This window comes from Anas platyrhynchos, chromosome 8 (assembly GCF_047663525.1).
Source record: "Anas platyrhynchos isolate ZD024472 breed Pekin duck chromosome 8, IASCAAS_PekinDuck_T2T, whole genome shotgun sequence".
Lineage (NCBI taxonomy): Eukaryota > Metazoa > Chordata > Aves > Anseriformes > Anatidae > Anas > Anas platyrhynchos.
The window spans coordinates 21958445-21984922 of record NC_092594.1 but is presented as its reverse complement, the minus strand read 5'-3'; the positions used below and the strand labels follow the sequence as shown (position 1 = coordinate 21984922).

The 26478-nt window shown below is 44.2% G+C and overlaps 1 protein-coding gene across 7 annotated transcripts in view; it reads left to right on the top strand.

The window, feature by feature from the left end:
* PLA2G4A (phospholipase A2 group IVA) overlaps positions 1–26478 on the top strand; it is a 118815-nt gene that overhangs the window by 29964 nt on the left and 62373 nt on the right. For 4 of the 7 annotated variants that reach the window (XM_005015357.6, XM_005015355.6, XM_072042192.1 and 1 more), the window contains 2 exons: positions 22320–22418; positions 22579–22714. In XM_005015357.6, the coding sequence (XP_005015414.1) occupies positions 22682–22714 (33 nt within the window). In that variant the 5' untranslated portion in view covers positions 22320–22418; positions 22579–22681. Of the gene's footprint in view, positions 1–3338; positions 3590–8185; positions 8328–22319; positions 22419–22578; positions 22715–26478 lie in introns of those variants that run through there. The other 3 variants (XM_027462436.3, XM_072042193.1, XM_038183095.2) reach the window with 3 other exon arrangements.

Here is a 26478-nt window from a genome sequence, read left to right as displayed (position 1 = left end):
ATCTTGGCAAGAGCAAACATCTCAGGTTATGCTCTTCATGGAGGCCTCAGGGAGGTGGAACAGGAGGTGATCCTCTGTTGAATAGCTGGAGTTTGTGAAACATGATCAAAGAGTAATTTTTTATTTATTTTTTTTCCCCAGTGCACTGTGAGCTGTTTGTGACTAAAAGAAAATTCCATGTTTGTGTTAAGCATCTGGCAAAATATCCCTTTTTGTGTCCTTCGTTGCCTGTTTGTCCTGATATGTCCACTCTTGCTCTCAGTGGTTTTGCCTAAAGTTTTGTCTGGGCCCTGACGCTTGAGAGCAGCACACTAAAATGGCCTCTGTAATTTGTCATAGCTTCCCTTACAAGTCTGCTTCAGAAAAGCCCTTTGTCTGCTTCGTACTTCACAATGCCATTTTCCACAGCCTCTAATTGCCTCACCGCAGCTCATGGCTTGTTTCCACTGCGGACCACGCCAAGGACTGATCTGCCACTGTCGCAGAGAGGAGCTAAGGGGGTGGCTCTCGGTCAGAGGGCTTTGGCTGAAACACCTCCTGCCCGAGACAGGAACGCGGTGACATTGTCACCCTGCGGGGTACTGTGGAACCAATGGCAGCACAGGTAGTTGTTAGTGGGTTGATGGTCTGAAATGAAATGTAATCAAAAAGCCTTTCACATAAAATAGAGTGGAAGGAGGTTTCCTAACTCAAGTCATTCAGACATTGGTTGACCCACCAACAGATTACATGGACACAGCAGGGTGAGTAATGGGCTGCAATGTGGGGGGTAGAGCAAGGGATCGGGGAAGGCATCTGTTCAGTTAGTTTGGTCACAGGAAAAAAAAAATCATGAAATCCTACCCGTAATTTTCTTGAAGAAACAGGACGAAGACCAAAAATAACTTTCATAATATCATAAGAAATAACAGCAACGTCATAATGTAAATGAAAGCTTTTCATTTTTTCTGTGTGCATCAAAAAGAGCAAAGAGGAATTTTTTTTTCTATCCTCATTAGTCAGCTCCTTATCAAGAGTCTGCGTTGATTTCGTGGGCAGTGAAAAATCAGTTTTGCTACTCAGAACTAAAGCAGAAATTTTTGATGGAAATCCTGCAGTTCCCCTATTTGTTGTTTTTGTGTGCATGTGCGTGTGTGTGTTTGCATTTGATATGTGTAGAAAAAAAAAAGAAAGAATATATCCAGAGACATACCCTGGCAGTAGTATTTTACATAAATTTAAAATGCTAGGAAGGAGAGTTAGAGATTGAGTCTGTTTGCAGACAACTGTTCCTTGGCACAGCTCAGGGACGGGTAATCAAGCCTGCAAGCAACATGTGGGTTCACAGCAGTTTGCGTGTGAGCAGAGCAGGACACGTATCTGGAGTGATGGGTGCTTATGGTCACCTCTGAGACATGCACACCTTCTGGAAACCCTGCACTTCCAGCACTGCAGAGTGTGGTATGTATCTTCAGCAATTCAGAATCAGAAAGTTTGGGCATTTAGCTAACAGGAAAGCTGCTCATGCCTTCAGCCTTGCCAACCAGGCAAAGGGAAGAAAGTAAGTGCCTTGCTAAGAGGAATCACGTGTATGCTGTCCTAATTTCCACACATGCTAAGACCGTTACTGAGCTCTACTGACACATTTTGAAGTCTCCTTTCATACCAAAGGGTGAGTTGACAGTGATCTTCAGAGAGCAGTTGACGTGGAAGTCAAAAGGACTTGAATAATGACACCATAGTGGTTTTGCTTCCTTTTTCTGGCTAGTGTTCCCTCAAATAGGCATGATGAGGAAATGGGTGAAGACGCTGTCCACATCAAATAAATGCTTTCTGAGCTGGCAGCCCTAGGTTTGCTTTCTAAACATAAACTTACCCTTCTTTGTGACAGCACTTACAGGACAGCACTTTCCTACCGTAATGCCTTTTTTCCTTGCAAGATGAGACAGAAAACAAGGTTAAAAGGAATGGCCAGAGTTGCTCAGCTCTTGCAGTGCATCATAGCAGGAGACCAGTAAGATTATGGAGAAAATGAGGTTTCTGGCTTGCGTTGCTTTATACCAAGGAGTGGTTTGCTTTCCTCTAATTGTGGCTACCAGCTTACTACACATTTAGGAACCTTGTTAACTGAATGTGAATATTTGCCTCTCACTTGTGGGAGCCTAACCTTTGGTTTTCTGTGCTTTGAATCATCTAAGGCATTTTTCTTTTCTTTTTTTTTTTTTTTTTTTTTTTTTTTTTTTTTTTAAGCCCCAGCAAATTCCATTAAATTCCATCATAAAGCTTAAAACTGGAAAGAGCTTGACATCAACATCAAAGAAAAATTCAACCTTGTTTTTTGGTGCCTAAAGAACTAGCTTGTTTGATATCTGTTATGTTGAGAGAGCTACTTAAGGTTGAGCAGCAGTTGAGGCTGATGCCTGTCAGGTTTTCCCATTGACTCAGTATGGAATCCACATCCCAAGTGGGATTTTTTTTTTATAGCAATAATGCAGCAAATAATATGACACTTCCGTTTATAAATTTTCAGTTTGAATAAGGCACGATGGGGGTGTGTTTCAGACTAAAAAATTTAATAATGCTGAAGTGTGCGGAGGAGCAGTAGTCTGATGATGAGAGACAGCAATAGGAATGATTTCCGTGTGTGTTTGAGCTCAGAGGCTTTGTCTTTGTAAGCTTTAGACTGGTAAAGCAGTAACTTGAAACTCCAACTCTCCATTCCAGAGACTTCCTTCTCTGAGCTGGAGGATTTCGGTGAGGCCCAAGACACAGAGACCATGCAGACAGAGGGCAAGCCCAGGTGCATAGCCACACGGGTTTGACAGGCAGGGGCTCTGGCGGTGCAGCCATAAGCATGTGTCCCCAACTGCTACTGCAGGCTCGTAGCACGGAGATTTAGGATGTTAGCTGCCTGTTCCCCATGCTACCCAGCTCGGTATCTGCAATGACAGTGTGGGTCAGTGGTCCCATTCTGGCAGCCTCCCACTGTGATGTCTTTTAATCTGATTCAGGCAGATGGAAGGGAGAGGAAGCATTGCCTGGCCGCTGGTTGATTGGAGAGGAGATTGTGGTGGATGTCGTGTGGAACGAAGAGCGGCCATGCAGTCACCTGTGGGTCTGAGTGGCCCCTGGGTGTCCCACTGTGCTGGGCACCACAGCCAGGGACGCGAGGGGAGCACGGCATGTGCCACCATGAGTACCCACAGGCCGCAAGTTTCCATTTAGCCGCGGCTAGTAACTGCAATCTATTTTGCTTTTAAATTTGCTTTTATTTATGGACGTTGTCATCGTAGCTGCTCTCTCACCACGGCCTCAGCCCGGCGCCCCCTCACGGCTGCCCGCGGCCCCGGCCCGGCCGCGCTCCCCTCCGGGCAGCCTCCCCGTCGCCTCTCCAGCGGTCGCACCGGGACGGCGGTGCCAAAAGGGCGCTTTTTCCCCCAAAAACTACCGCGGCCGGCGCCGGACGCCTCCTTTTGGAGGCGGCGGTCAGCTGACGGCTGGCGCCTCCCCCGCCGCCCGGCTGAAAAGTGCCGCATGCCCACCGAGGGCAGCCGGTCCGGGCCGAGCCGAGCCGAACCGTGCAGCCGAGACCGCGGGACCGCGCGCAGCTGTAAGCCCTCGGCCGCCCGCTGCGGGGTCGGGCCGGGCGGGGGGTGCGCGCACGGCGGTCGGGGACAAAGGGGCGGCCCCGGCGGGCAGCGCTCGCAGGGCGGCCCGCGCAGGAGGGGAGGGGGATGGCGTGAGGCGGGGGTGGTGTGAGGTGCCAGCGGCGTCAGGTGCTGGCCGGCGCCGGGCGCCGCGTCTCGGGGTGGCGGCAGGGGCTGGGGCTGGGGCGCGGGCACCAACTTCGGCAAAGATCGCGGCGAACGCCGTGGCTTGTGCCAGCGCATGAAGCAATCCGGTTTGAAACGTATAGGGAAGTAAAGCAATATGCCTGTTAGGGAGAAACGTCACAAAATGTCTGCGACAGCAGCTCTGGTTTTGTGGCAATTACAGGACGAAGCGCACCCAGGCGTGCTGCTGGCGGCTCGGGGCGCGCACCGGGAGGCTGCCGTCGCCGCTTGGACGGGTGGCGGTGCCGGAGGAGGGACGTGCCGGGGAGGTGCGGGCAGGACGGGGCCTCCTGCGCCTCGGTGCGCCCCGGTTCTTGCTGGGCTGGTTGGTCGCTGGGTCAGCTCCGCGCTCAGCCTGACACCTTCGGAGAGAAAACATGAACCTGAAACTGATGTGCTTGCTTTTTCCTCCTGCTAGGGGGGCAGTTTTGAATGTATGATGGGAAATGTTCGTTGGCCATTGTTGTCTTCCAAAATCTGCTTCTTGTCCCCTTACGACCACCATTGGGCATTCTCTTGTGTTCCTCTAGCAAGGATATGCAACAAAAGAGGCATCAAAATACTTCTGCCACATAATTTAATCTCCTATTGCACGGCCAGTTAATCTGCAATGGAAAAATACCATTTTTGGGTCTCGGCAGCAGGTGCTATTCATGGTCAAATTTTTGTTTAAGTAGACAAAAAGGAAAAATTTCCAATCCTTTTGCTTCACTAAGGTCATGTACTTAATTTCACCTCAATGTGAATTAGTTTTATTTAGCAGAGTTACCATAAGGTGCCCCTCCTGTATTTGCATGATATTTTGAGTAGATTTTGCCCACTGGCCTAAAACAGCCAACGTAGGAAGTGCTGCAACCAGTCTGTTTGGGCTTCAGTGCACTTCAGTTTATAACACTTAGTGATTGAGGGGAAAAATGATGCGTATGGAGTGAGCCCTGACCATTGCCTTCAGAGGTATCCCTGACGAGCTGCCGAGTGCACTTCGCAGGCCTTCCACGTGAGCTCCACTTGTTTCCTTGGCACATCTTCCCGACAGTACCTGGGGGCTGGATCCAGTGTGGCACAGCAGTGGCTCTCAAGGCACACATCACTGCAGGAGTAGTTGGAAGTGGCTCTGTTTGAAGACACTTGAATGGTACGCAGGTGCGTGGCAACCTGTGTGACTGTGCAGATCGGACATGGACAGCCATGGCTGTCCATGGCTGTCCATGTTAACTGAATGAAGCCCATTGACTGGCTTGGGCTGGAAGACATGGGGACAGACTTGTGTAGCACCCAGAGAAGTAGGTATCTCCCGCTTCTATCTAGAAGTTCAAGCAGATGAAAGCTGACTACAAAATACAAGAAAATACTTAGTTTCCCTCTTAGGCAGTAAGGAGCTGGAATCCACTTCCAGAGCAGGTGTCGTGCCACCATGTAGCTGGCCATGCCGTGGTGTGCACTGCTGATGCTTTCCAGTGCAGCAGGTTGGAGACATCTCAGAGCATGGCGCCAGCTGAGGGTTACTTCATGGAGTTGAGAGATGGGAGATCATGCTCAGATTTATTCCTTCCCTGATACAAAGCACTGATAGGGATCAAAGTCTTTGTATCCTTCAGGACAGTATCCAAACTTAAGGAGTGACCTTGAGGGAGCAAAACCTAATATTTGATTGTTTACTTCATATTGATGGGAAAGCCCACATTTTAGTGGTTATGCTAAAGACAGATGTCAAAAATATCTCTAGCTTATAGTCCAGAGATGGTTTAAACAACACAGTCAAGCATTTTCCTCCAGTTCTGGTTCAGCTGGTGTTTAAGCTCCCAGCTAAAGCCCAGGGGACCAGTCATGAGACACATGTTTAAAGTGAGTTTACAGACTGGCCAGTTGTTATTTCATTCTCTTTCTGACTGGGAACTTGTTGTAATCTTTGGAAGGGTTTCTTTTTGATTTCCTGGGCAGTGGCAGCAGAATGGGCTATCATCGTGCTGAGAGGTGATGAACTCTGCCTCATGTGTGTTTCCCATTCCTCAGTGATATAACTGTGTCTTTCTCACTAGTCTGAAAAACAAATTCCAGAACCTGGCTTAGTAATGGAAATTATCTCATCGTGCCCTAGGTTATAATAATGTGATGTAGTAAGAGAACACTTTCAAAAGAACTTTTTTTTTTTTTTTTTTCTTCCTTAAAACTGGTATTCAGACTTTCCTGAGGGCTTTTGTTTGCTGTTTTACCTCAGAGAAATGATATGAATTTCCTGACCGTACCAATTTCCAGTAGCCTGTGTGTCAACGTCTGGAGCAGCATTACTCAGCCCATGATGCAGGGACAGGAGGTGGTCCCGAGGACATGAGACAGTGGTCCATGAAGCAGGAGTAAAGAAAGCACCAAGAAGCAATAAACCATTTTTTTTTTTCTCTTTCCTGTAAACAAATTGTGGGGAAAGTAAAAGTAATTAATGACCAATTAAATGTGATCCTAATTTTTATGAGTGGAAAGATGAAGACATCTGTTAGCTAAATGGGGTGAATGCTGCCTCTGGTCTCTGTCTGAGCACAGTAGTCTCCTGTGCAGACTGCACAGCTCACGCACAAGCACTTGTCTTTTAGTTTGAGGAACAAGCTCCTTTTGAGTGAACGGTGGCATTGGCAGTGGTGCATGCTGGGGCTGAGGAAAAGGAATGCGTTGCTTCTTTCTCTCTTCTGAGAACAAAACTAGTTTGGCAGACATTTGTAGGCTTAACTACTAAATTAAACGTTGCTCATTGTTAATTCTCACCACTTTAGGATGCTGAGAGCACACTTTCCAAAATATATGGTAGTCTGTTTGCAAACAAGAATCCTTGTCTCTCCACTGCCCCAGCTTCCACCCCTAAATAAACAGATTTGTGAAGAAGCATAACTCCCATATACACAAGTTCGGACCTATATATGATTTGACTCTGTCATATTAGTGTTGGTTTTTTTTTTTTTTTTTTTTTGTGGTTATCTGATAATAAAGCCATCTAATTTAATCTTCTTTGATATTTATCTTGCTTTCTTTAAATGATCTCAGCAAAAAACAGTGAAACTTGTATTTCTTTTCCTATTAGTAATATCTAACACTCCTTAGTCTTAGCTGAGAGCCACAGGCACAGATTATGAGAAGATCTGCTTGAACGTGCACTTACTGCAATAAGTAACAGTGACAGCCTCCAGAAGGTTGCATTTCAGAAGCCATGGGTGATGAACAAGGCTGATAAGTAGGATGGTGGCTGAGGTGGAGATGGAGGCAAGGAATGGTGAATACATTTGTAGGGGCTGTCGCGTCCCATACGGTTTGCTGCATTGGCCAAACTGCTGAAGAGAAAGATCTTGCTTTGGGAAAGCCTCGTCAGTTGGTGTGTGTTTGGTGGGGGTGTTTCTTCTTTTTTTTACCTGTGACCATGTCTGTCTCCAGGATATAGAGTGTAAACGGTGCTTAATTAATAGAACTGTTTTTCTGATGCATTTATCTTACTGCACTGTCAGTTGGACAGTAAAAATAAATGCCTCCAGGTAGAATATTTGTTTTAGCCTGTTCCAAAACCCATTAACGTCAGTGGGAAGGGAAAGCAAACAACACTCATGGGCAAATGTTGTACCAGACACAGAGACACTCTCTCTGCGTCCCAAGCCATTGCTTTGCATGCTCTTTCAGAGACTGCTGTTGTATTCAGCATGCAAAAGTTTATCTGTATGCAAAATCAGCAGCTGCTACATCACATTGCAGTCCTGTTAGAAAAAAACACACAGAACTTAAGAGTTGTGGGGAGAAGGTGACTACATAGACCCTTGGAACTAATTAGAAATTTCCTGGATGTTACTCCTGGGTGCCATCTCTTAAAAATAGTCTGTAACGGAACTGTAAAAGAAAATGGCTTTTGAGGCACTTCTGCTCTTCAGTTTCATAGATAGGGATGCCTGCGTAAACGAACATCTGGAATAGTGATGCAATCTGGACCTAGACAATTTCAATAAAGCATGAATCAAGCCATTCTTACGTTGCTGTTTTCTTTGGATCATTTTTCCCTCCTAATCCAGAGAGAATTGATAATGAGTTTCTAACCATTAGACTAAGCACAGCACCCCTTTATCTTCTGATAAAGGCATGAATCTGCTGAGGTTTCGCAAGCAGAGTGTTTGCATCGTCTTGTTCTGTGAAGGAAATGCATTTCTTCTCGTAAGCAAACACCTTCAACGATCAGTGAAGGACAGTGCTAGTGGAAGGACTTGTCTAGGCAAATGGGAGCAGTAGCTGGTACAGCATTTAAGGGGAAGATTAAAGGAAGCAAATCCTCACTTTACTTCCGGTTTATTTTTATGGGTTTGTGCCGGTTCAGAGATAATACTTGCACACGTGTTTTTTTTTACCAGGCAGTGTGAGGTTCCTGTAGGCAGCTGGCAGTGCCAGCAGCGCTGAAAAGCAGTTCTCCTCTAACTGCAAACACCTGCTTACACCTTGCATTTCTTGGGCATTCTCCACTTTGAAAATTGCGTGCTCACATAGACCTGCCTGGTAAGTGACTGATTAGGTTTGACTGTGACATACTTCTAAGAATTATTTTGGCTTTTCTACTTGAATTCCTTTTTTCTCCAAGAATCCCAAACTTTTGAATCTTTTGTGTGGGGTAGTAAATACAGGTTTAATTTTGATAGGGCTATTTTTGATATAGGAAAAATAAAATAGCTTCATAGTGGTCATTAAGTCAAATCTGAATAAGAATTATATATTAAAAAACAAACAAACAAACAAAAAACGAAAGCCATGACTCAGTTTTACCTTCTTAGATATTCCTCTCTCACAAATCTGCAGTGCTGTGGAAAAAAATTTCCCATTGTAACTATGGTGAATTGTACTAGGTGGTGTCTCAAAATGTGGCATGTGTATATTTATTATTTTTATTTGTTTTTGTTCCTTTTTGCTTATCTTCTGTGTGTTCCTGAGATTGTCTTGTAATTTAGGAACTGAAATAGTACAAGCAGGAAAAATGTTTGACATGGCTAAAGGGAAAGGAAAACAGATCTTGCTGCTTGTTTCACGTTGCTTCACGTTTGCTGGTGGAAGAAAGGAGGTTAGGGTGAAGCAAGCTTGGCTTCTCCCTCCAGTTCCTTCTTCTCTTTAAAATTTCTGTTTTGCATAGGTCTGCCTGTGATCAGTGATGACACTGGAAAGATCCTGCTGAAAGAGCAGGATAGGGCTGGCTAACATGCCTGTGTTCTTCACAGTGCAGATGGAAAGCTTGCCTCAAATTTCTCGTGTGCTAGAGCAGAGCAGAGTTCATTAGTGTAGGGGCCATCGCTCTTGTTGGCACCATTCAGTGTGTTAACTGATGGCTGGCGGAGGACTGGCTTGCTGAGGCGATCAGCTTCGGGGCAGACACGTTCTGTAGCGGAGTCGGGGATCGGACAGGTAGGGCTAATTTTTCTGGCACCAAGCTGCCAGGACCCGGCAGCCCTCTCGAAGGAGGTGAACGAGGTGACAATGAGGCGTAGGTGCAGCCAGCAGTGCCCCCTCCCCGGCCGTTCAAAAGCTGCCTCTAGGGAGCGCAGGCGACCAGGATGGGCAAACAGGGCGTGGCGCGTCAGAAGGGAGTGGCATATCAGAAGGGCGTGGTGCAGCAGCAGGGCAGTTTGTGCAGGCAGGGCGAGCAGGAAGGGCAGAGCATGCCCCCCCGCCCATACGAACACCTCCTCTAACAGCGGTCTACCACTAGCTCAGCTGCAATGGTCTCCACCAGGCACAGTGCGCTCTCCAGGAAGTCTGTTTACACCCAGACCGACTGTCCGCTCAAAACTGTGGCAGTTCAGGTCTCCGGGTGCAGGGAGTGCCTGAGCTTGTTGCTACCACCTGCGGGGGGCAAAGAGACTGTGTGTGTGAGGTGTGAGCAGGTGTACGACCTGGTCTGCCTCGTGGCAGAACTCAAGGAGGAGGTCGAGAGGTTGAGGGATATCAGGGAGAGTGAGTGGGAGAAAGACTTGTGGAGCAACTCCCTGTGCGGCCTGAAGGACAGGTACCGGGGTGAGACACCCCAAATGGGGGTGAACCCCCTGCCCTGTTGCTGTTGGGCCGAGGGAGGGGACCTAGGATTTGAGGAGGAATGGAAACAGGTCCCTGCTCGACACTGCAGGCGATGCCCCCACTCCTACTGGCCCCACCTTCCCAGGTGCCCTCATGCAACAGGTTTGAGGCCCTGCAGCTTGAGAGACCGCTGCTGAGGAAGAGGTAGAAAGTCTACTCAGGAGCATGACCCTGACCCTACCCGTAGGGACGTCTGCTGCCTCCTGGGAGCGAGGGTCAGGGACGTTGCCAGAAAGCTTCCCAACCTGGTTCGCCCCTCTGACCATTATCCTCTTTTAATAGTCTAGGCTGGCACTGATGACACTGAAGAGAGAAGCCTGAAGACCATCAAACAGGACTTTAGGGGACTGGGACTGGCGCGGGAGTACAGGTGGTGTTTTCGTCCATCCCTACGGTGGCAGGGAGGGGTACGGAGAGGACACGGAATGCCCACCTGATAAACACATGGCTCAGAGGCTGGTGTCAACACAGAAATTTTGGTTTTTTTTGACCATGGGGCACTTTACTCAGCACCCGGCCTGATGGCCGCAGACGGGTCCTATCTCTAAGGATAGGATCCTAGGCCAGGAGCTGGCAGGGCTCATTGAGAGGGCTTTAAACTAGGTGAGAAGGGGGACGGGGCTGAAATAAGGCTTGTTAGAGCTGTGCCAGGGGGAACAATGGGCTGGGAGAGAAGGCAATGGCCCGACTGAAGTGCATCTACACTAATGCATGCAGCATGGGTAACAAACAGGAGGAGCTGGAAGCCATCATGCGGCAGGCAGGCTATGACTTGGGTGCCATCATGGAAATGTGGTGGGACCACTCTCATGACTGCAGTGCTGCAATGTCTGGCTATAGGCTCTTCAGAAGGGACAGACAGCATGGAAGGGATGGTGGTGTGGCTCTCCATATCAGAGAGAGTTTTGATGTCATGGAACTTGAGGCTGGGAATGATAAGGTTGAGTCCCTATGGATTAGGATCAACGGGAAGGCCAACAACGGAAGCATCCTGGTGGGGGTCTGTTATAGACCACCGAACCAGGATGAGGAGACTGATGAGTTCTACAGGCAGCTGACAAAAGTTGCGAAATCATCAGCGCTTGTTCTCGTGGGGGACTTCAACTTCCCAGACATCTCCTGGAAGCACAACACAGCCCAGAGAAAGCAGTCTAGAAGGTTTCTGGAGAGCGTGGAAGATAGCTTCCTGACACAGCTGATTAGGGAGCCTACCAGGGGAGGTGCCCTGCTAGACCTTCTCTTCACAGAGAAGGACTGGTGGAGGATGTGGTGGTTGGAAACTGTCTTGGGCAGAGTGAACATGAAATGGTAGAGTTCTCCATTCTTGGAGAAGCCAGGAAGGGGGCCAGTAAAACTGCTGTATTGGACTTCTGGAGGGCCAACTTTGAACTGTTCAAGACACTGGTTGGTAGAGTCCCTTGAGAGGTGGTTCTGAAGGGCAGAAGAGTCCAGGAAAGCTGGGCACTCCTCAAGAAGGAAATCTTAATGGCGCAGGAGCGGTCTGTCCACACTTGCCCAAAGATGAGCTGGCGGGGAAGAAGACCGGCCTGGCTGAGCAGAGAATTGTGGCTTGAGCTTAGGAGGAAAAAGAGGGTTTACAAGCCTTGGAAAAGAGGGCAGGCCACTCGGGAGGACTATAAGGATGTTGCGAGGCTGTGCAGGGACAAAATTAGAAAGACCAAAGCTCATCTGGAGCTCAATCTGGCTACTGCTGTCAAAGACAACAAAAAATGTTTTTACAAATACATTAATGCAAAACAGAGGACTAAGGAGAATCTCCAGCCTTTACTGGATGTGGGGGGGGGAACTTAGTTACAAAAGATCAAAAGATGCGGAAAAGGCGGAGGTGCTTGCTGCCTTCTTTGCCTCGGTCTTTAGAAGCAAAACCAGTTGCTCTCTGGATACCCAGTACCCTGAATCAGTGGAAGGGGATGGGGAGCAGACTGTCACCCTCACTATCCATGAGGAAATGGCTGGCGACCTGCTACAGCACTTGGATGTACGCAAGTTGATGGGGCCGGATGGGATCCACCGGAGGATACTGAGAGAACTGGCGGAGGAGCTGGCCAAGCCACTTACCATCATTTATCAACAGTCCTGGCTATCGGGGGAGGTCCCAGTCACCGGGCAGGTAGCAAATGTGACGCTCATCTACAAGAAGGGTCAGAGGGCAGACTTGGGAAACTATAGGCCTGTCAGTTTGACCTCAGTGCCAGGGAAACTCATGGAGCAGATTATCTTGAGTGTCATCAGGCAGCACTTACAGGGCAACCAGGCAATCAGGCCCAGTCAGCATGGGTTTATGAAAGGCAGGTCCTGCTTGACAAACCTGATCTCCTTCTATGACAAAGTGACGTGCTTGGTGGATGAGGGAAAAGCCGTGGATGTGGTCTACCTTGACTGCAGCAAGGCTTTTGACACCATTTCCCACAGCATTCTCCTCAAGAAACTGTCTGCTCGTGGCTTGGACTGGCGTACACTTTCTTGGATTAAAAACTGGCTGGATAGCTGGGCCCAAAGAGTCATGGTGAATGAAGCCAAATCCAGATGGAGGCCGGTCACTAGTGGCGTTCCCCAGGGCTCAGTACTGGAGCTGGTCCTCTCTAATATCTTTAATGGATGATCTGGATGAGGGGATTGAGTGCACCCTCAGGAATTTCGCAGATGACACCAAGTTAGGTGCGTGTGTCGATCTGCTCGAGGGTAGGAAGGCTCTGCAGGAGCATCTGGATAGGCTGGACCCATGGGCTGAGGTCAACTGCATGAAGTTCAACAAGGCCAAGTGCCGGGTCCTGTATCTGGGGTGCAATAACCCCAAGCAGAGCTACAGGCTGGGAGGTAAGTGTTTGGAAAGCTGCCAGGCGGAGAAGGACCTGGGAGGATTGGTGGATAGTCGGCTGAATATGAGCCAGCAGTGTGCTCAGGTGGCCAAGAAGGCCAACGGCATCCTGGCTTGTATAAGAAGCAGTGTGGCCAGCAGGGCTAGGGAAGTGATTGTCCCCCTGTACTCAGCTCTGGTGAGGCCACACCTCGAGTACTGTGTTCAGTTTTGGGCCCCTCACTACAAGAAGGACATCAAGGTGCTTGAGAGAGTCCAGAGAAGGGCGACGAAGCTGGTGAGGGGCCTGGAGAACAAGTCCTATGAGGAGCAGCTAAGGGAGCTGGGATTGTTCAGCCTGGAGAAAAGGAGGCTCAGGGGTGACCTTATCGCTCTTTATAAGTACATTAAAGGAGGCTGTAGCGAGGTGGGGGTTGGTCTGTTCTCCTACGTGCCTGGTGACAGGACCAGGGGGAACGGGCTTAAGTTGCGCCAGGGGTGTTTTAGGTTGAATATTAGGAAGAACTTCTTTACTGAGAGGGTTGTTAGGCATTGGCTGCCCAGGGAAGTGGTGGAGTCACCATCCCTGGAGGTCTTTAAAAGATGTTTAGATGTTGAACTTAGCAATATGGTTTAGTGGAGGACTTGTTAGTGTTAGGTCAGACATTGGACTCAATGATCTTGAGGTCTCTTCCAAGCTAGACAATTCTGTGATTCTGTGATATGATAATCCCTTTCCAAAAGGAGTGCTACCAGAACTGGTCTGGTTCGCCAGTGAAAGCTTTTTGCTTTTGCAAATTGACATTTCCTGACCAAAAACTATTGCTGAAAAGTACTTGAACAGCTCTGTTGTGTGCATTCCCCTGTGTTGTAGTATGTTGTAGTCATTTCCCTTCCAGCACAGCATGAGCCCATGAAGCAGTGTCTTAATGTGCTGAGGAAGTGTTTGAGCTGGTGGGGGAGGTACCAAGTCCTTGCTGGCTTAAGGAAAAGTTAAATTAAAAACTTAGGCAAGTTTGTAAGAGAGTAGTCATAGTTCATTCAAATTATATTGAACTTTCACCTACTGACCAATTTTTGATGCATCAGGAGAAACTTGGAAGTCCCTCTTGTGTCCCTGACTTTGCAATGCTGTTTTAACAAGAGAATACGTATATTTGGGGGTTTCTTCGTGAATTTGATTGCTCTCCATTTACTTTTTGAGTCATCTTTTGTGGCTTCTTAGTGAATTAGGCTGTATCACATTCCTGATGGCCACATTTAAGGTCTGGTTAGCTAGCAGTTAATGCTTTTTTGTTGGCTTTTTGCTTCTTGTTTTTTTTTTTTTTTTGTGAAACCATTGCAGTAGCTAACCACTTAGTACTGGCAGAATCAAGACACAGTACAGATCAACATATCTTATGGTGGCTTATGATAGAAAAATGTTGAATAGTTATGTTAAATGAAAATATTATTTTTGTTTTTACTCATCTACAGAGCCTTAGTTGATAATGTTGTGCATCCATTAAGGGTGCCTTATAACCTTACGTCACAGAGTGGTTTGGGTTGGAAGGGACCTTAAGGATGATCTGGTTCCAAGCCCCCTGCCATGGGCAGGGAAACCTCCTACTACATCAGGTTGCCCAAAGCCCCACCCAGCCTGCCCTTGTACACTCCCAGGGATGGGGGCATCCATGGCTTCTCTGGGCAACCTGTGCCGGTGCCTCAGCACCGCACCCTCCTAGCAAAGAATGTCTTCTGAATAGCTAATCTAAACCTATGCTCTTTTAGTTTAAAGATGTTACTCCTTGTCCTATCACTCCACTCCCTGAGGAAGAGTCCCTCCCTAGCTTTCCTGCAGCCCCTTTAGGTACTGTCAGGTCTCTGGAACCTTCTCTTTTGCAGGCAGAACAACCCCAGCTCCCTCAGCCTGACTTCATGGTGAGAGGTGAACTTTCTCCTCATCCTCTCAGGGTTTGGCTGTGTTGTTAATGGTAGCACTTGAGACAGGTGTCTAAAAGTGAAGCAAGCAAGGCCCAGTTGAAAATGTTCTTCCTAAATTAGCAGTAGGATTGCACTGAGTGCTGGTGGCAGTGGGGTGTCCTTGCTGTTCCTCTGAATGCGGTGGAAGTGGTGGAGCAGAAAAGCCAAGCCATTCTGAGCAGATGGGTGGCAGAGATGGTAAGTGACCAGGGTGGATCTTCAGAGACTATGGGAGACACCGTGGAGAAAGAGGAAGCTCGAGAAGGGGCAGAAGAAGCTGCCATTCCCTCACACAGTCGGCTGGGAGGAAGACACACAGCTCCTCCAGCCAGCTGGGGGAGCAGGGCTGCGGAGGAGTCTCCTTTCAATTCACACAGAAAATCAGAAGCCTGGATTAAACAGTTTCTTTGCACTCCTGATGTAACTTTGGCTTCAAACAAGTTGGTAACTCAGGAGATTTTTTGGTAACTGCTCAGATTTTGGGCTGAAGGTCTCTGCAGCTAGAGGCTTGACTGCATGGGGTTGGGCAGGCTTTGCCCCATGCTGTTTGGCTTTGTGTTACAGCTGTGTACCACATGTAGATCAATAAACAGGCATTGATACATTTCTGTTTCAATCGGTTCCTTATAAAATTACTAATGTCTGAAAAAAGTGAAGAAATCTTTCACAGTATAAATTCACTGCCTTGTCTCTTCCCTTTAGAGAGCAGCATATGCAGTAGGGATGACTGTAACTGCCTTTTGTCTGTGCTCATGTATGAGACCTACATTTTATTACATACTCAAACTCAAGCTTGGCAACAATCATAAAATATTTCCGTATAAATTTTACTCACATTGTTTAAAAGATGCTGAAAAATGTCAACGTCAGAAGTTTTATTTATGACTACTTTTACTAGAAAGTCCTGATGAATTTCTGCAAGGGCTCACTCATCAGGCATTCTAACTACTTTGTCATGCTTTTAATATTATCACCAGCTAGACCAGAGGAAGTGCAGCACTATTGTCCCCTTTATTGTGGACAGTGGCCAGAGCTCATATTTTGAATAAATAGTCCAAAACCAGAGCATGGAAGTTGTAACACTGAGTCATGTTGCAGAGACGTGCTGAGCATTGGATGAGGAGAGGCACCTTTGTGAGCAATTCTGTCACCATCCCTGCGGTGCAAGCAGGGCAGCAGCTTAAAAAATCTTTGAAGGAAACGTTTGAATCATAGAATATCCTGAGTTGGAAGGGACCCATAAGGATCATGAAGTCCAACTCCTAGCACTGCACAGGTCTGCCCAAAATTTACACCATGTGATTAAGTGCACAGTCCAATCGCTTTTTAAATTCAGACAGGCTTGGTGCAGTGACTACGTCCCTGGGGAGCCTGTTTGCCTAACTTTCAGCTAAGTTTGTTTTATTGCTGACATGTTTTACCTGAACAGAAGCCAGCTGTTAATTTCCCCATTTTTTTGCATATTTGAACTATTATTGTGGTTGTCCTATTGTGTGAAACCACTGCATAACTGTAACACAGGCATTTTCCTTTGCAGTTGAAGCCTGAGAGCATTGGACAACTGTGCATGCATTGCAGTAGCTTTCCTCATCCCCCCGAAAGCAAAATATAAATACTTAGCAAAAAATACAAGGATAACTTCTTTTAGTTCATTTTTTTTTTTTTTTGCTTCCCTGCTGTTAAACAGGGATGGTGGAAACCAAAGAGGGAACAAAGGTGCAAAGATATGTAAGAACCAATCTGTCATTATTTTAATTTTAAGGCATTGTCCTGAAACATTTAGAAGTTGGATGACATCCCTGTTCTCACCAAGGCAGAGTGAAGGCTGAAGTATTTATTTGGAGTCTAAATCTAGTGCCCCATCTGTAAAATACTCAGCAGTAGTTAATGCCACAGTTCTAGAAAGACTTCCTTAAGGGTGGTTATGGAAACTTTTGCAAACTATTCTCAGCCAACCCACTGAAAGTGGAAAAGTTGGGTAGTTTAGTGGTGTTTATTCCTTTTTATTTCTACCTAAGTTTTAAAAGAATATAGTCTACAGACACTGTCCTCTTTTTTTTTTTTTTTTTTAAGTGTTGCACTTCATATGCATCAATTGATTTTAGAACTTTTATATAAGTGTTTGCATTTTTGGCAACACTTTTAAAACTGACTGGTATTGAGTTTTCCCATTTCAGACAGCTGAAACATGCTAGGTAGTTGGAGCACCAACTATCTTGAGGCTGAAGAGAAAATGAATGTTCTCTGTTGCCTTAAGTTGGGCTTCCGAAAGTGAGAACACTCCTAAATCAACAGCTGTTGTATATTTAAAAATAAATAAATAAATTGTAGAGTAACTAAATCCCCAAATCCTAATGTACAGAAATGTTGTGCATTTTAAATCATACTTGTTTAAACAGAAATGTGCATATAACATGGTCTGCATAGACAATCTTCTTAAAATGGTTTAAGCAATAGGTGAATTTGACTAGTGTATTGTAATTGTTTTTACTGGGAGTATACCCAAAGAATTCCTCTTTTTTTGGAATTTGTGATTTCTCACATTCTTCTCTGTTTTTTGGCCTTCTTGCAGGAAAAACAAGATAGCTGGTTCCAGCATAAGGTTGTAGGGAGTCTGACCTGTGCAGCGGTGGTTACTGATCTTCTGTTTGCTTGTGGGTTTTTGATGAAGTTTGAAACCCTACCATCTACATTATCTGTCTTGTGGTTTGGATTTCTGTAGAAAAAGATTAACCAGTGATCTCTACCATTTTTAAAAAATATTCTTGGCATCCTTTAGCTGAACTTTTTAAATATTCATGGCTGGTTGTTGTTGTTATTGTTACTACTAGCACAATTTCAAGTAAAATGTGAAGCATTGGTGAAAAGTTACATAAAGGTGGTAAGGCAATCTTTCAGAATCTGAATTAATTCCTTAAGTATTTCTAGGAAGATACAGTTCTGTTCCATCTTCTAAGTTCTGTGAGGTGGATATGCAGTGAAATCATGTATGATGACATAGCTTTTTTTGTAACCTCTTGTGAACCGTTGTAGTGAGTGTTTCTTGTTAACCCTTCCTTGCGTAAGCAATATAATTGTAGGATAAACCATTATGCACTGAATCAGTTGCCTCTTCCTTCAGGCCTGTAGTTAGTGTCCACGGTGAAAATGCAATACTTGGCTAGAAAGGAAATGTACTGGGAACTCCCGTGGCCAACGTGTAATAGGTGCCAGGTATGCAGGCAGAAATGCTTCCTGAATATTTGTTGGTAAGGTATTTGCCCGCATAATATAACAGAGTTCTTCTGTTGGACTAAGCCCAGCTTAATTATACTTATTATGGCAGCATGTCTGAATTTCCCCTGACTCACCAAGCCTCGTCTCCTATGGCAGGAGGCTGCTGTAACATGGAGATTCCCAGGAGATGCTGGTCAGCTTGTACACAGAGTACTGGCCTGGTAACAGTGCAGTTTTCCTCACTTTTGTCCTCTGAAGTCCTCCAGCACTTGAAAAAGTGTAAATTTACCTCACCTCGTCTTCTGAAATGTTTTTGGAGTTTCAGTCCTGCTGGTGTGCTTTGAATCTTTTTTTCTTCTTCCATTGAGAAGAAATCCCATTGCTCTCAGCGCCACCTATAGCTTCAGCAATTGCTCACTGGCCAGGAGGTCATCTTTGCAAACGAGATTCATGATCCTTTCATCTGTTATGCTCTCTTTAGCAGGAAGTCAGATATGGTTTCCCAATCTTAAAATCTCCTCTCCAGTAATTTATACAGTGTCAACTTCCTTACCAGACTTAGCCCTCCAAAAATGTGGCAAAAAGGTCGAGCTTCTTGCTTTTCTGCTCAGAATCCTTCCCTCTACCCATGCTGTCTTAACAAGGCATGGGAAGAACAGTCATTATACATCAAAGCATATAATTTTTCACTTATGTTGAAAATTGAGTGATGGATGTCCTACACAGAAGAAGAGGTAATCCTTGTTTCTTGTGTGGGAAGACCTCAATTGAGAAATAACATTACAGTGATTTTCCAGGATGCTTGGCAAAATCATGTAGAAGCAGTATTTGTTATTTCTATTGTACAATCACAGGATCTATCTGTAACCAAATAAAATTCTGTAATCTGATTTGATAAAAGTGGATGGTGACATTCATACCAAAACCTTGAGGCAATATTTAGGTTATTCTGGACCCTCTACTTTTATCATATTAATGACTACAAGTGAGTCACACTTACTATCTTTTAATTGTCATTGATTTTTAAAAGGAATTGGTGAACTTGGTATAAACAGTCTCCCTTTTATGATTTTCTTAACATCTCGAGGATTTAGTCTGATGGTGATATTTATAGTGTGTTGCACTTTATTCATTTTTGGAGTTTTTCCTGCTCAGTGACACTAACTATGGAGTAACCTCATACTCAGCACGGAACAGGAAAGCCTCATTATTCTTCATGTCTTTCTTTCATCCTTGACATATCCTGTGAAACCGTAAGGTATCTGTAAGCAGTGTTACTGGATCAACACTGAGAATTAAAACATTTCCAGTCATAATCCATGTGTGCATTAACTTCTTTTGGGGAATTGCTCTGCTTATCGTTTGTCTCTATAGTGGTTTCCCTTACCCTTTTCAGTTTGTCACCTCATGTGAACGTGGGATAAGATCAAAAAGTCTTGATTTAAACAGAGAAATGCCTGTCCACTAACAGCTTGTTATTTTTGATGTCTGAAATTGTACCTAACAATTAGATACTTTGGGCTGACAAAGATAGTTAATTTCTGGGTGCGAGATTAGGAGTTTAGCAGAAAGCTCTCTCTATGTTACATGACCAAACTAAACAGTACTCTGTTCAAGATGCTATTTAACGTGGTGTTTTATAAATGTAATAATTTGGAAACGGGGCAATTGTTGGTAAAACATCAAGAAATACATCTTTAATCAGTCAGGCTAGCTTGTTTAATTTTGGTGCTACTGTATGAACTGACAGCTTTTAGGCGTGTGCTCTTGTAGAGCTGCAGCATGCCAGCTATTGGGCAGCCCTTTAGGAAGGAATTCTGTTGGCCCTGGGAACCGCACTGCTCAGGGGCAATGCGGCACCCACCCTTCGGGTCTGGTTAGAGGCTCATCTTTTTCTCAGTCCATCAAGGGCTGGCCTGCCACCAGCGTTACCTTGTGCTCTGCTCTTTGTATTTGCTTATGAAGTCTTTAATTAGCTGATGATTTTTCCATTAGGCTTCTGTAGGATGAGTGGTGCGTAGGGGGAGTGTAATGTGAGATCATTGTGGTATCACAGCTTTATTTACTACAGATGTCTGAAGTAAACATTCTTTGGGACTTTCCTTGAGGCTTTTGATGAGCTTAATAGGTAGCTTCTCTTAGTGCCGTATTTTGGTTCAGGAAGAATTTAAATAGAGAAAGGAAGATCTTAAATAGAGAAACACACGACTGTGATTAGCCCAGATGCATCCTGACAGACCTTCAAGCCAAGAGCAGCATCATGACCAGGGCTGGGATTCATCGTCCCATGAGCTGGGGGTGTGTGGAGAACCAGAATGGTTGTGCTGTGGATCACATCAGGCTCTGCTTGCTTCATGGCTGCTTTTTTTTCCTCTTATTTAAAGCCTATGCTTGTTTATCCTAAAATGTTGCATGTGTGTTTTTGATGGTCGCTAATTATGCCATTGCATATTTGTCTGCCAGCATGACACTTGCCTCATGCAACACGGAGGACAGATGTTGCTCGGGAATTCATTACGGCTCTGTAGTCAAAGAGCCTGTTGTTTGCAGGATCACAAATGTATTTCCCGCAGATGTTGAAATAAATGAGGCAGGGGGTTATAGGAAGAGCATGGATGATCTCAGTCGAGCAGAGGAGTGACCGGCTGGAGACCTCGATGCCTGCCTCCAGGCTGCTGGGCACCATAACTCGGCCCAGCCTTCTGCCTGGGCCTGGCCCACTCTCTACGTCCCTCAGGAAGTCCCTCAGGTGGGGCAGCAGGCTGGTAGCATGGCCGTGTACTTACAGCACCACACACCTGTTCTCAATCCGCTCCTAGGTTGTTTCCTCCGTGCTACAGTGACTGGATAGGCCTCACTGTTCCCTTTGCTCGGTGGCCTTCGAAGTTTGCAAAACGTCCTAACTACCGCAGTGGCCAAGCTTGTTTACCAACACTCCCCAGTGTCCTTCTTTAAGTGGGGTGAAAGGCAAAATAAAGGAAGGTGTATGTAGCAAATCAACTATGCAACATGTATGCAAACACAGCACTGCTTCCCTCCCACCTGTCTGTTTATAGCACTGCTGAATTTGGTTGATTAATTTTTAATAAATATAAGTCTTTGCAGTTGTTATTAGAATAGGGTTAATAAACACGTGTTATGTGTTAGCATCCTTTAGGTCTGAAAAGCTATTTGCTTCCTGTAACAAAGATGGGTTGTTCCTGGTACCCTGACACTGAGCTGCTTTAAATGAAAACTATGAACGGAATGTGTGTTGCAGTGTTTCTTATTCAGACTTCCTTAGATTAAAATAAATAAGTAAATAAAATCAGGGTAATTTCTAGCCTCAAGCTATTGTTAGGGCTGACAGGATCAAAGAAGGGATGCAGTGTGTTCTAGTGAGCATGGTGATAAAAATCTTTTATGGGAAGGTGTGCATGTAGTTGCTTGAGTGAGTTTTTGGGAAATAACGTAAATCACCATTCAGGGCTTATTCTGTCCTTCAAAAATGGGTGAAGAGGCAACATTTGCCTCACAGAATGCTTTTTGCTTTTCAGCCTGAGGCTTGTGCTGGTGGCGCAGGTGTGACTGTGGTGTACGTGAATCTGAGAACCAGTCCTGGCCAGCAGTTATTATCATTGTTATTATTATTTCTTAAGAGATACAGAAAGGAAAAACATTTCATAATGTATTTTACTTTGATGGTTGAAAGAAAATCTGAAGCGTAAGGCCTTGGGTAGTCCACTTTCAATAGAAATCCTCACAAAATCTTCAGAAAATTGTGGCCTATGGAAAACCTGTTTAAATCTTGCAAGGTGGTGGGCAGTTTGCCCAGCAAAACCTCCTGTGGATCTCTGTAGGCAGCTGGGATGCCTGGGGGAGTTATCTACATGTACAGCTCTATCTGGAATTTCCTCTCCAGGTTTACAGAGGGCACTGTTGCTGCTAGTTTATTGATGAATGGAAAGCTGACTAATAACTCCCCTGTGCTGGTGCTGCTGAGATAGTAGAGTTTGTTTTCCATTACAATTTTCGGTGCAGTTAGGTGCAACTTTGTGAATTTTTCATTTGAGGAAAAAGCGTGGAAAGCGAAGGTGGTGTTAAAAGCTGCACCCTCCATGACCCTCGCCATGGAGGGCTGCAGTTGTCCGATGCAAGCTGCCGACTCTCATGCTAGAGTTCAGTTCTAAATTTCACAGCTCCTGGTGTGAATGTAGAATGTATCCTTGTGTAGTAAGGAAGACACAAAAAGAGGAGCCTCATCTCTGGTCTGTCTTGACCATGTGAACACCTTCATGTAGAGGCAAGCTCCAGGAGTCAAGAATTTGTCACTACAGTAAAAAGTGTATTACCTAAGCAGTCATTTAGTTAGTTCCATGCATTACAATGAACATATACATATGAATACACCTATTGTATACATGAAATTGCTTTATTCTTTTCTTTATCTGTAGAGGTGCCGGAAGCACTTGGATGATTGGAATTGAAGATATTTTGTTTGTACTGTTACACTGAGTCAGAAGAAATAAGCACAAGACATTTCTGTAGTTCAGGCAAGTAAATATTTCTACCTCAGTAGCTTGTATGAAAATAAAGTTTTGCTTAACAAATGAATTGTGGGAACATTTTAAATGGATGAACTTGTTTGTTCTGTTACAAAATACAGTTTAAAAGGAACACAGGAATTTTACCTTTTTTTTCATTATTTAATAGTTAAAGGATCTGTCATACTGACCTCTGAATAACTGAGAAGCCTCTTCAGTGTGGAATTGAACTAGACATTTGACAGTTGTATTGAATAAAAATTGAGACAAAAATGTCCTTCATAGATCCTTATCAACACATCGTGGTAAGTAGCTATATGTCTTCTACTTATAGTTTCTTGTGTATTGTCTTGTATCATGTATTCTTTTATAAGTTATTCTAATAATCACACAGAACTAGAGTTATTGTGAATTCCTTTAAGTAAAGTTAAGTGTGGTTAGAGCAAACTTACGAAGAAATTTATTTGAATGAGATTTGAAAGAAACTCAGCTTTTCAAAAACAGGTAATGACTTTGAGTTGTTCTTGTATAAATCACAACAGAATACAGGCTTCTAACTTAACGTAATGAGGGTATTGTTTTAAGGGAATTGCCTGTTTGAAGTATTTCATTAAGTGCCTGTATTTGACTAGTTTATCATACAAGTTTATTATACACTGTTAGTCAGTAGCCTACAAAAGTAACATTATGCTGCTACTTGCTTTCTCCCTTCCGATACAGTTTTTCTATACAATTTTATGAATTTATGGTTCTCCCTTCTCATCAGTATGGGTGGAGGGACGAATTGGCAAATTTAGATACACTGTTTTTAAACCAGTGTCTATCAATGATGTTGATTCAAAGAGAATCTTCAACATACAGCCTGTAAACTCTAGGTAAGGATCAGTGAGAAGATCTGTGCCGCTCAACAACGCATTGGTGCCAAAGTGCTCCCTCCTTCCCACTGCCTTGCAGTGGCCCTCCTGCATCCCCTGTACCAGCTCTGAAGTGCAGCTGATCTGAGTGAGCTCACTGACTTTGCTGAACTGAGAGAAAACCAGTTTGAGGCAGAAGATGAGATAGGTGCTGTCAGAGCTGGCCCAAGCAAAGGGCAGAACCACATGAACACAAGCTGTATGAATGGAGAAGTAGGGGGCAAAGGAAGGAGAAGGAAAATGGGAACAAAACTGCCTGTTGTGTGGTGGCAAGCCAGCAGGATGGGTCGGTCAGCAGCTTGCTGAACACGGTGGCTGCAGTGTGCTCTCGCATATCTCTGCTTGAATGACTTTCTAAAGTAGGCACTGAAATCACAATTTCTATCAAAACTGAAATCTCAAAACAAGCTGATATTGTTCCTATGAGCTACTTTTCGTAACTGTCCCAGAATCTCATGGCAGGAAAAGTGATACATACTCAAAGATAGTTACTATATACTTGCCGTAATGTTGAACATTGCTAAAAATATAGTGTGTGTTTCCTTGACATGATCTCTTATCAATAATGTGGTTTCCACCCCACGCAGTCACATCCTTTATGTGAGTTTGCAGCCTACAGATGTCAAACTTGTGTTTTACTCCCTATGCAGTTCTGTGAATGCTGCTGTAAAGACAAGTTTCATGTTGATGTCTCTATTTACAAGTGTTTAAAACAATATGCTAACATATTCCTTTCACTATCAGTGCCCTCTCCTGGATGGAATATTTGGTTTGCTGTGTACCTTTATGAAAGCGGTCTCAGATGCATTCACTCATTTCACTGACTCATTCACACAAAATACCTCTTTTGACACCAGTATGTGCACCATAGTGAACAAGATACAGTTTCACAAGAATAAATAATTACAGTCCTCTGGCAGTGCTGAATTCTGATGCAGCGATGTTGTAATTGCTGGCAGGACTATTGTTAATGCAAGAGCTGATTCTGTAGTTGTTTGAAAAATGCATGGAAGTCTGAGGTTTTTTTTTTCATTCAAATTTAAATTGCAAGGAAAGTTTTACTAAAATTTGCACACTTGGGGCAGCAGGCTTATATCAGTGCAAAATAGTGCATTTTTATAACCCTTGGCATTAAAAGTCTCAAAAGAATTCTGCATTTTCCAAAAGTCCTTATGCTAACCACTATGCATTTTCTGATCTCTTTTATTTTTATTCTTTCCTTTTTTTATGAAAGATTAGAAGGAATAAAAGAAGGTGTTCACAGAGTTGCTACAGAGTTGCTTCACAAAATGCTTTTGGGTTCAGAGAAGAGTTGAGACATAATATAACTTGTTAACTTGGTATTGGGGTTAAATATTACAATAACGAATGAAATAACTTCAAAATGTATGTGTATACACAAATATTTACCTTCATTTGTAATATCCATGTAAAAGAATGAACTTCATTAAAATCTGTTATTTAACAAAATAAGCAAACATTTTCATTTGTCCAGCTCAATTGTCAGCTTGAGTATCCTGCTTATAGTTAAGGAAGTAGAAGTAGTAAATCCTTATTACGCAAGGTATACCAGACCTTCCTGATTTGTATTTGGTTTATATCTCCTGATTGAGTGATATTTTGTGACTCAGCATTCTGGGGGATGAAAAATACTGTATTCAACACATGCAAATTCATTGCTTTCCTGGTAAGTGTGGAAAGTTCACAGGCAAAACCTGATAGTGCTACAGCAGATTTTTAGAGCATTGTTTTGTTTCCCAGACTTGTAGTGCAAAAGTATGTATAAAAGTATAAATGAGGGGAATTAGATAATAAGAGAAATTTTACTGGGAGAAAAAACACAGTTCAAGGTGGAAAAGAAAGGAAGGAGGCAGGAGGAGGAGTTAAAGAAGGAGACGTGTGAGGGCAGGAGACACTGAACAGTTGTTCTGTGTACTTGGAAAACCTAGTGCTTGTACCTAAAAGGAGTGGACTGAGCAAGGAGAGCATATTCTGTCATAACTTAGAAAGCCCATCTTTAGAGAAGGCAATCTTTATTGAAGGTGGCTGTTTCTGTCTTTTCCCCCCTCTTCTGCCTCTCTCCTTCCTTCTCAAAACTTATGGAGAAAGAAGTAAAGTGAAAGAAATATGTAAAGCCAGGTCTTGGAAGAGAGGATTTAGGCTTTTCAGTTTTGTGAGCTTCTGCAATTTTTAACCTGTCTTAGATTTAAAGATATGCAGATGTTGCTCCACTCAGTGTTGCAATGCTTAAGTGATTTATACCATCTTGTTTTCCTCTGAAGTAATTGAGGAGTTGGCAATGTACAGATTTTTATCAAGACATAAGGTGAACTAAGTCACATCAGAAAACATAGCTTTGTCATCTAAATTAGCAAGGATTTAAGTGTTTAGAGTCAATATACTGTATTTTCAGGGGGCTTTTAACTTCTGTAGGAGTTAGTCTCTTTCCAAAAACTAACATCCAGCAAGTCTTTTGGGATCATTTCTTTGGTAATGTGGGTATTTAGGTCTCTTAGAAACTGGATCCTAAGTGGAAAATTGCCTTAATTTCCGTTTGCGCTTTAGTTGCATGAAAAACATTTATTTTAGGATAGAAAAGATCTAGGCTTTGAAGCTTCCTGTGTATCTGTGTACATTTTTACTAAGAGGGAGATCATTTATTTTAGTCCTGTACAAATTTCTTCTAAGCATGTGATTAAGTCTAGATATTAATAACTCTGTAATTATGAGCCTCAGTTTGTTATTTTGGGTGAGGCATGGGGAAAGAAGATAATGGTTTTCTGCTGTTTTACCAGGCCTCTGCATATTCACAGTGCTTTTGGAGGATACCAAATCTTGTGCCACAGTTAACTTTCTTGGCACAACAGCAGCTGGAATTAAGAGGTTTGCTGCTTACATCAATAAAAAACAGTTCTCATGGTAGCATTAGGTAGCAACTTGCAATAGAAAGTAATGACAATCTCCATATTGCTGTAATGAGAAAATTCCAGTGAGTGGTGTTTTATCCTTGTTTTGACAGTGGGCATTTTATTTAGGCATGTGAGATGTATGGATAGGACTGAGATGCAGGCAAACTACTTTCCAGAAGTGCTTTCTGTAGGTGAACATCTTACAGTATCACCATTTTACAGGCAGGACTCTGGGGACCAAAATTG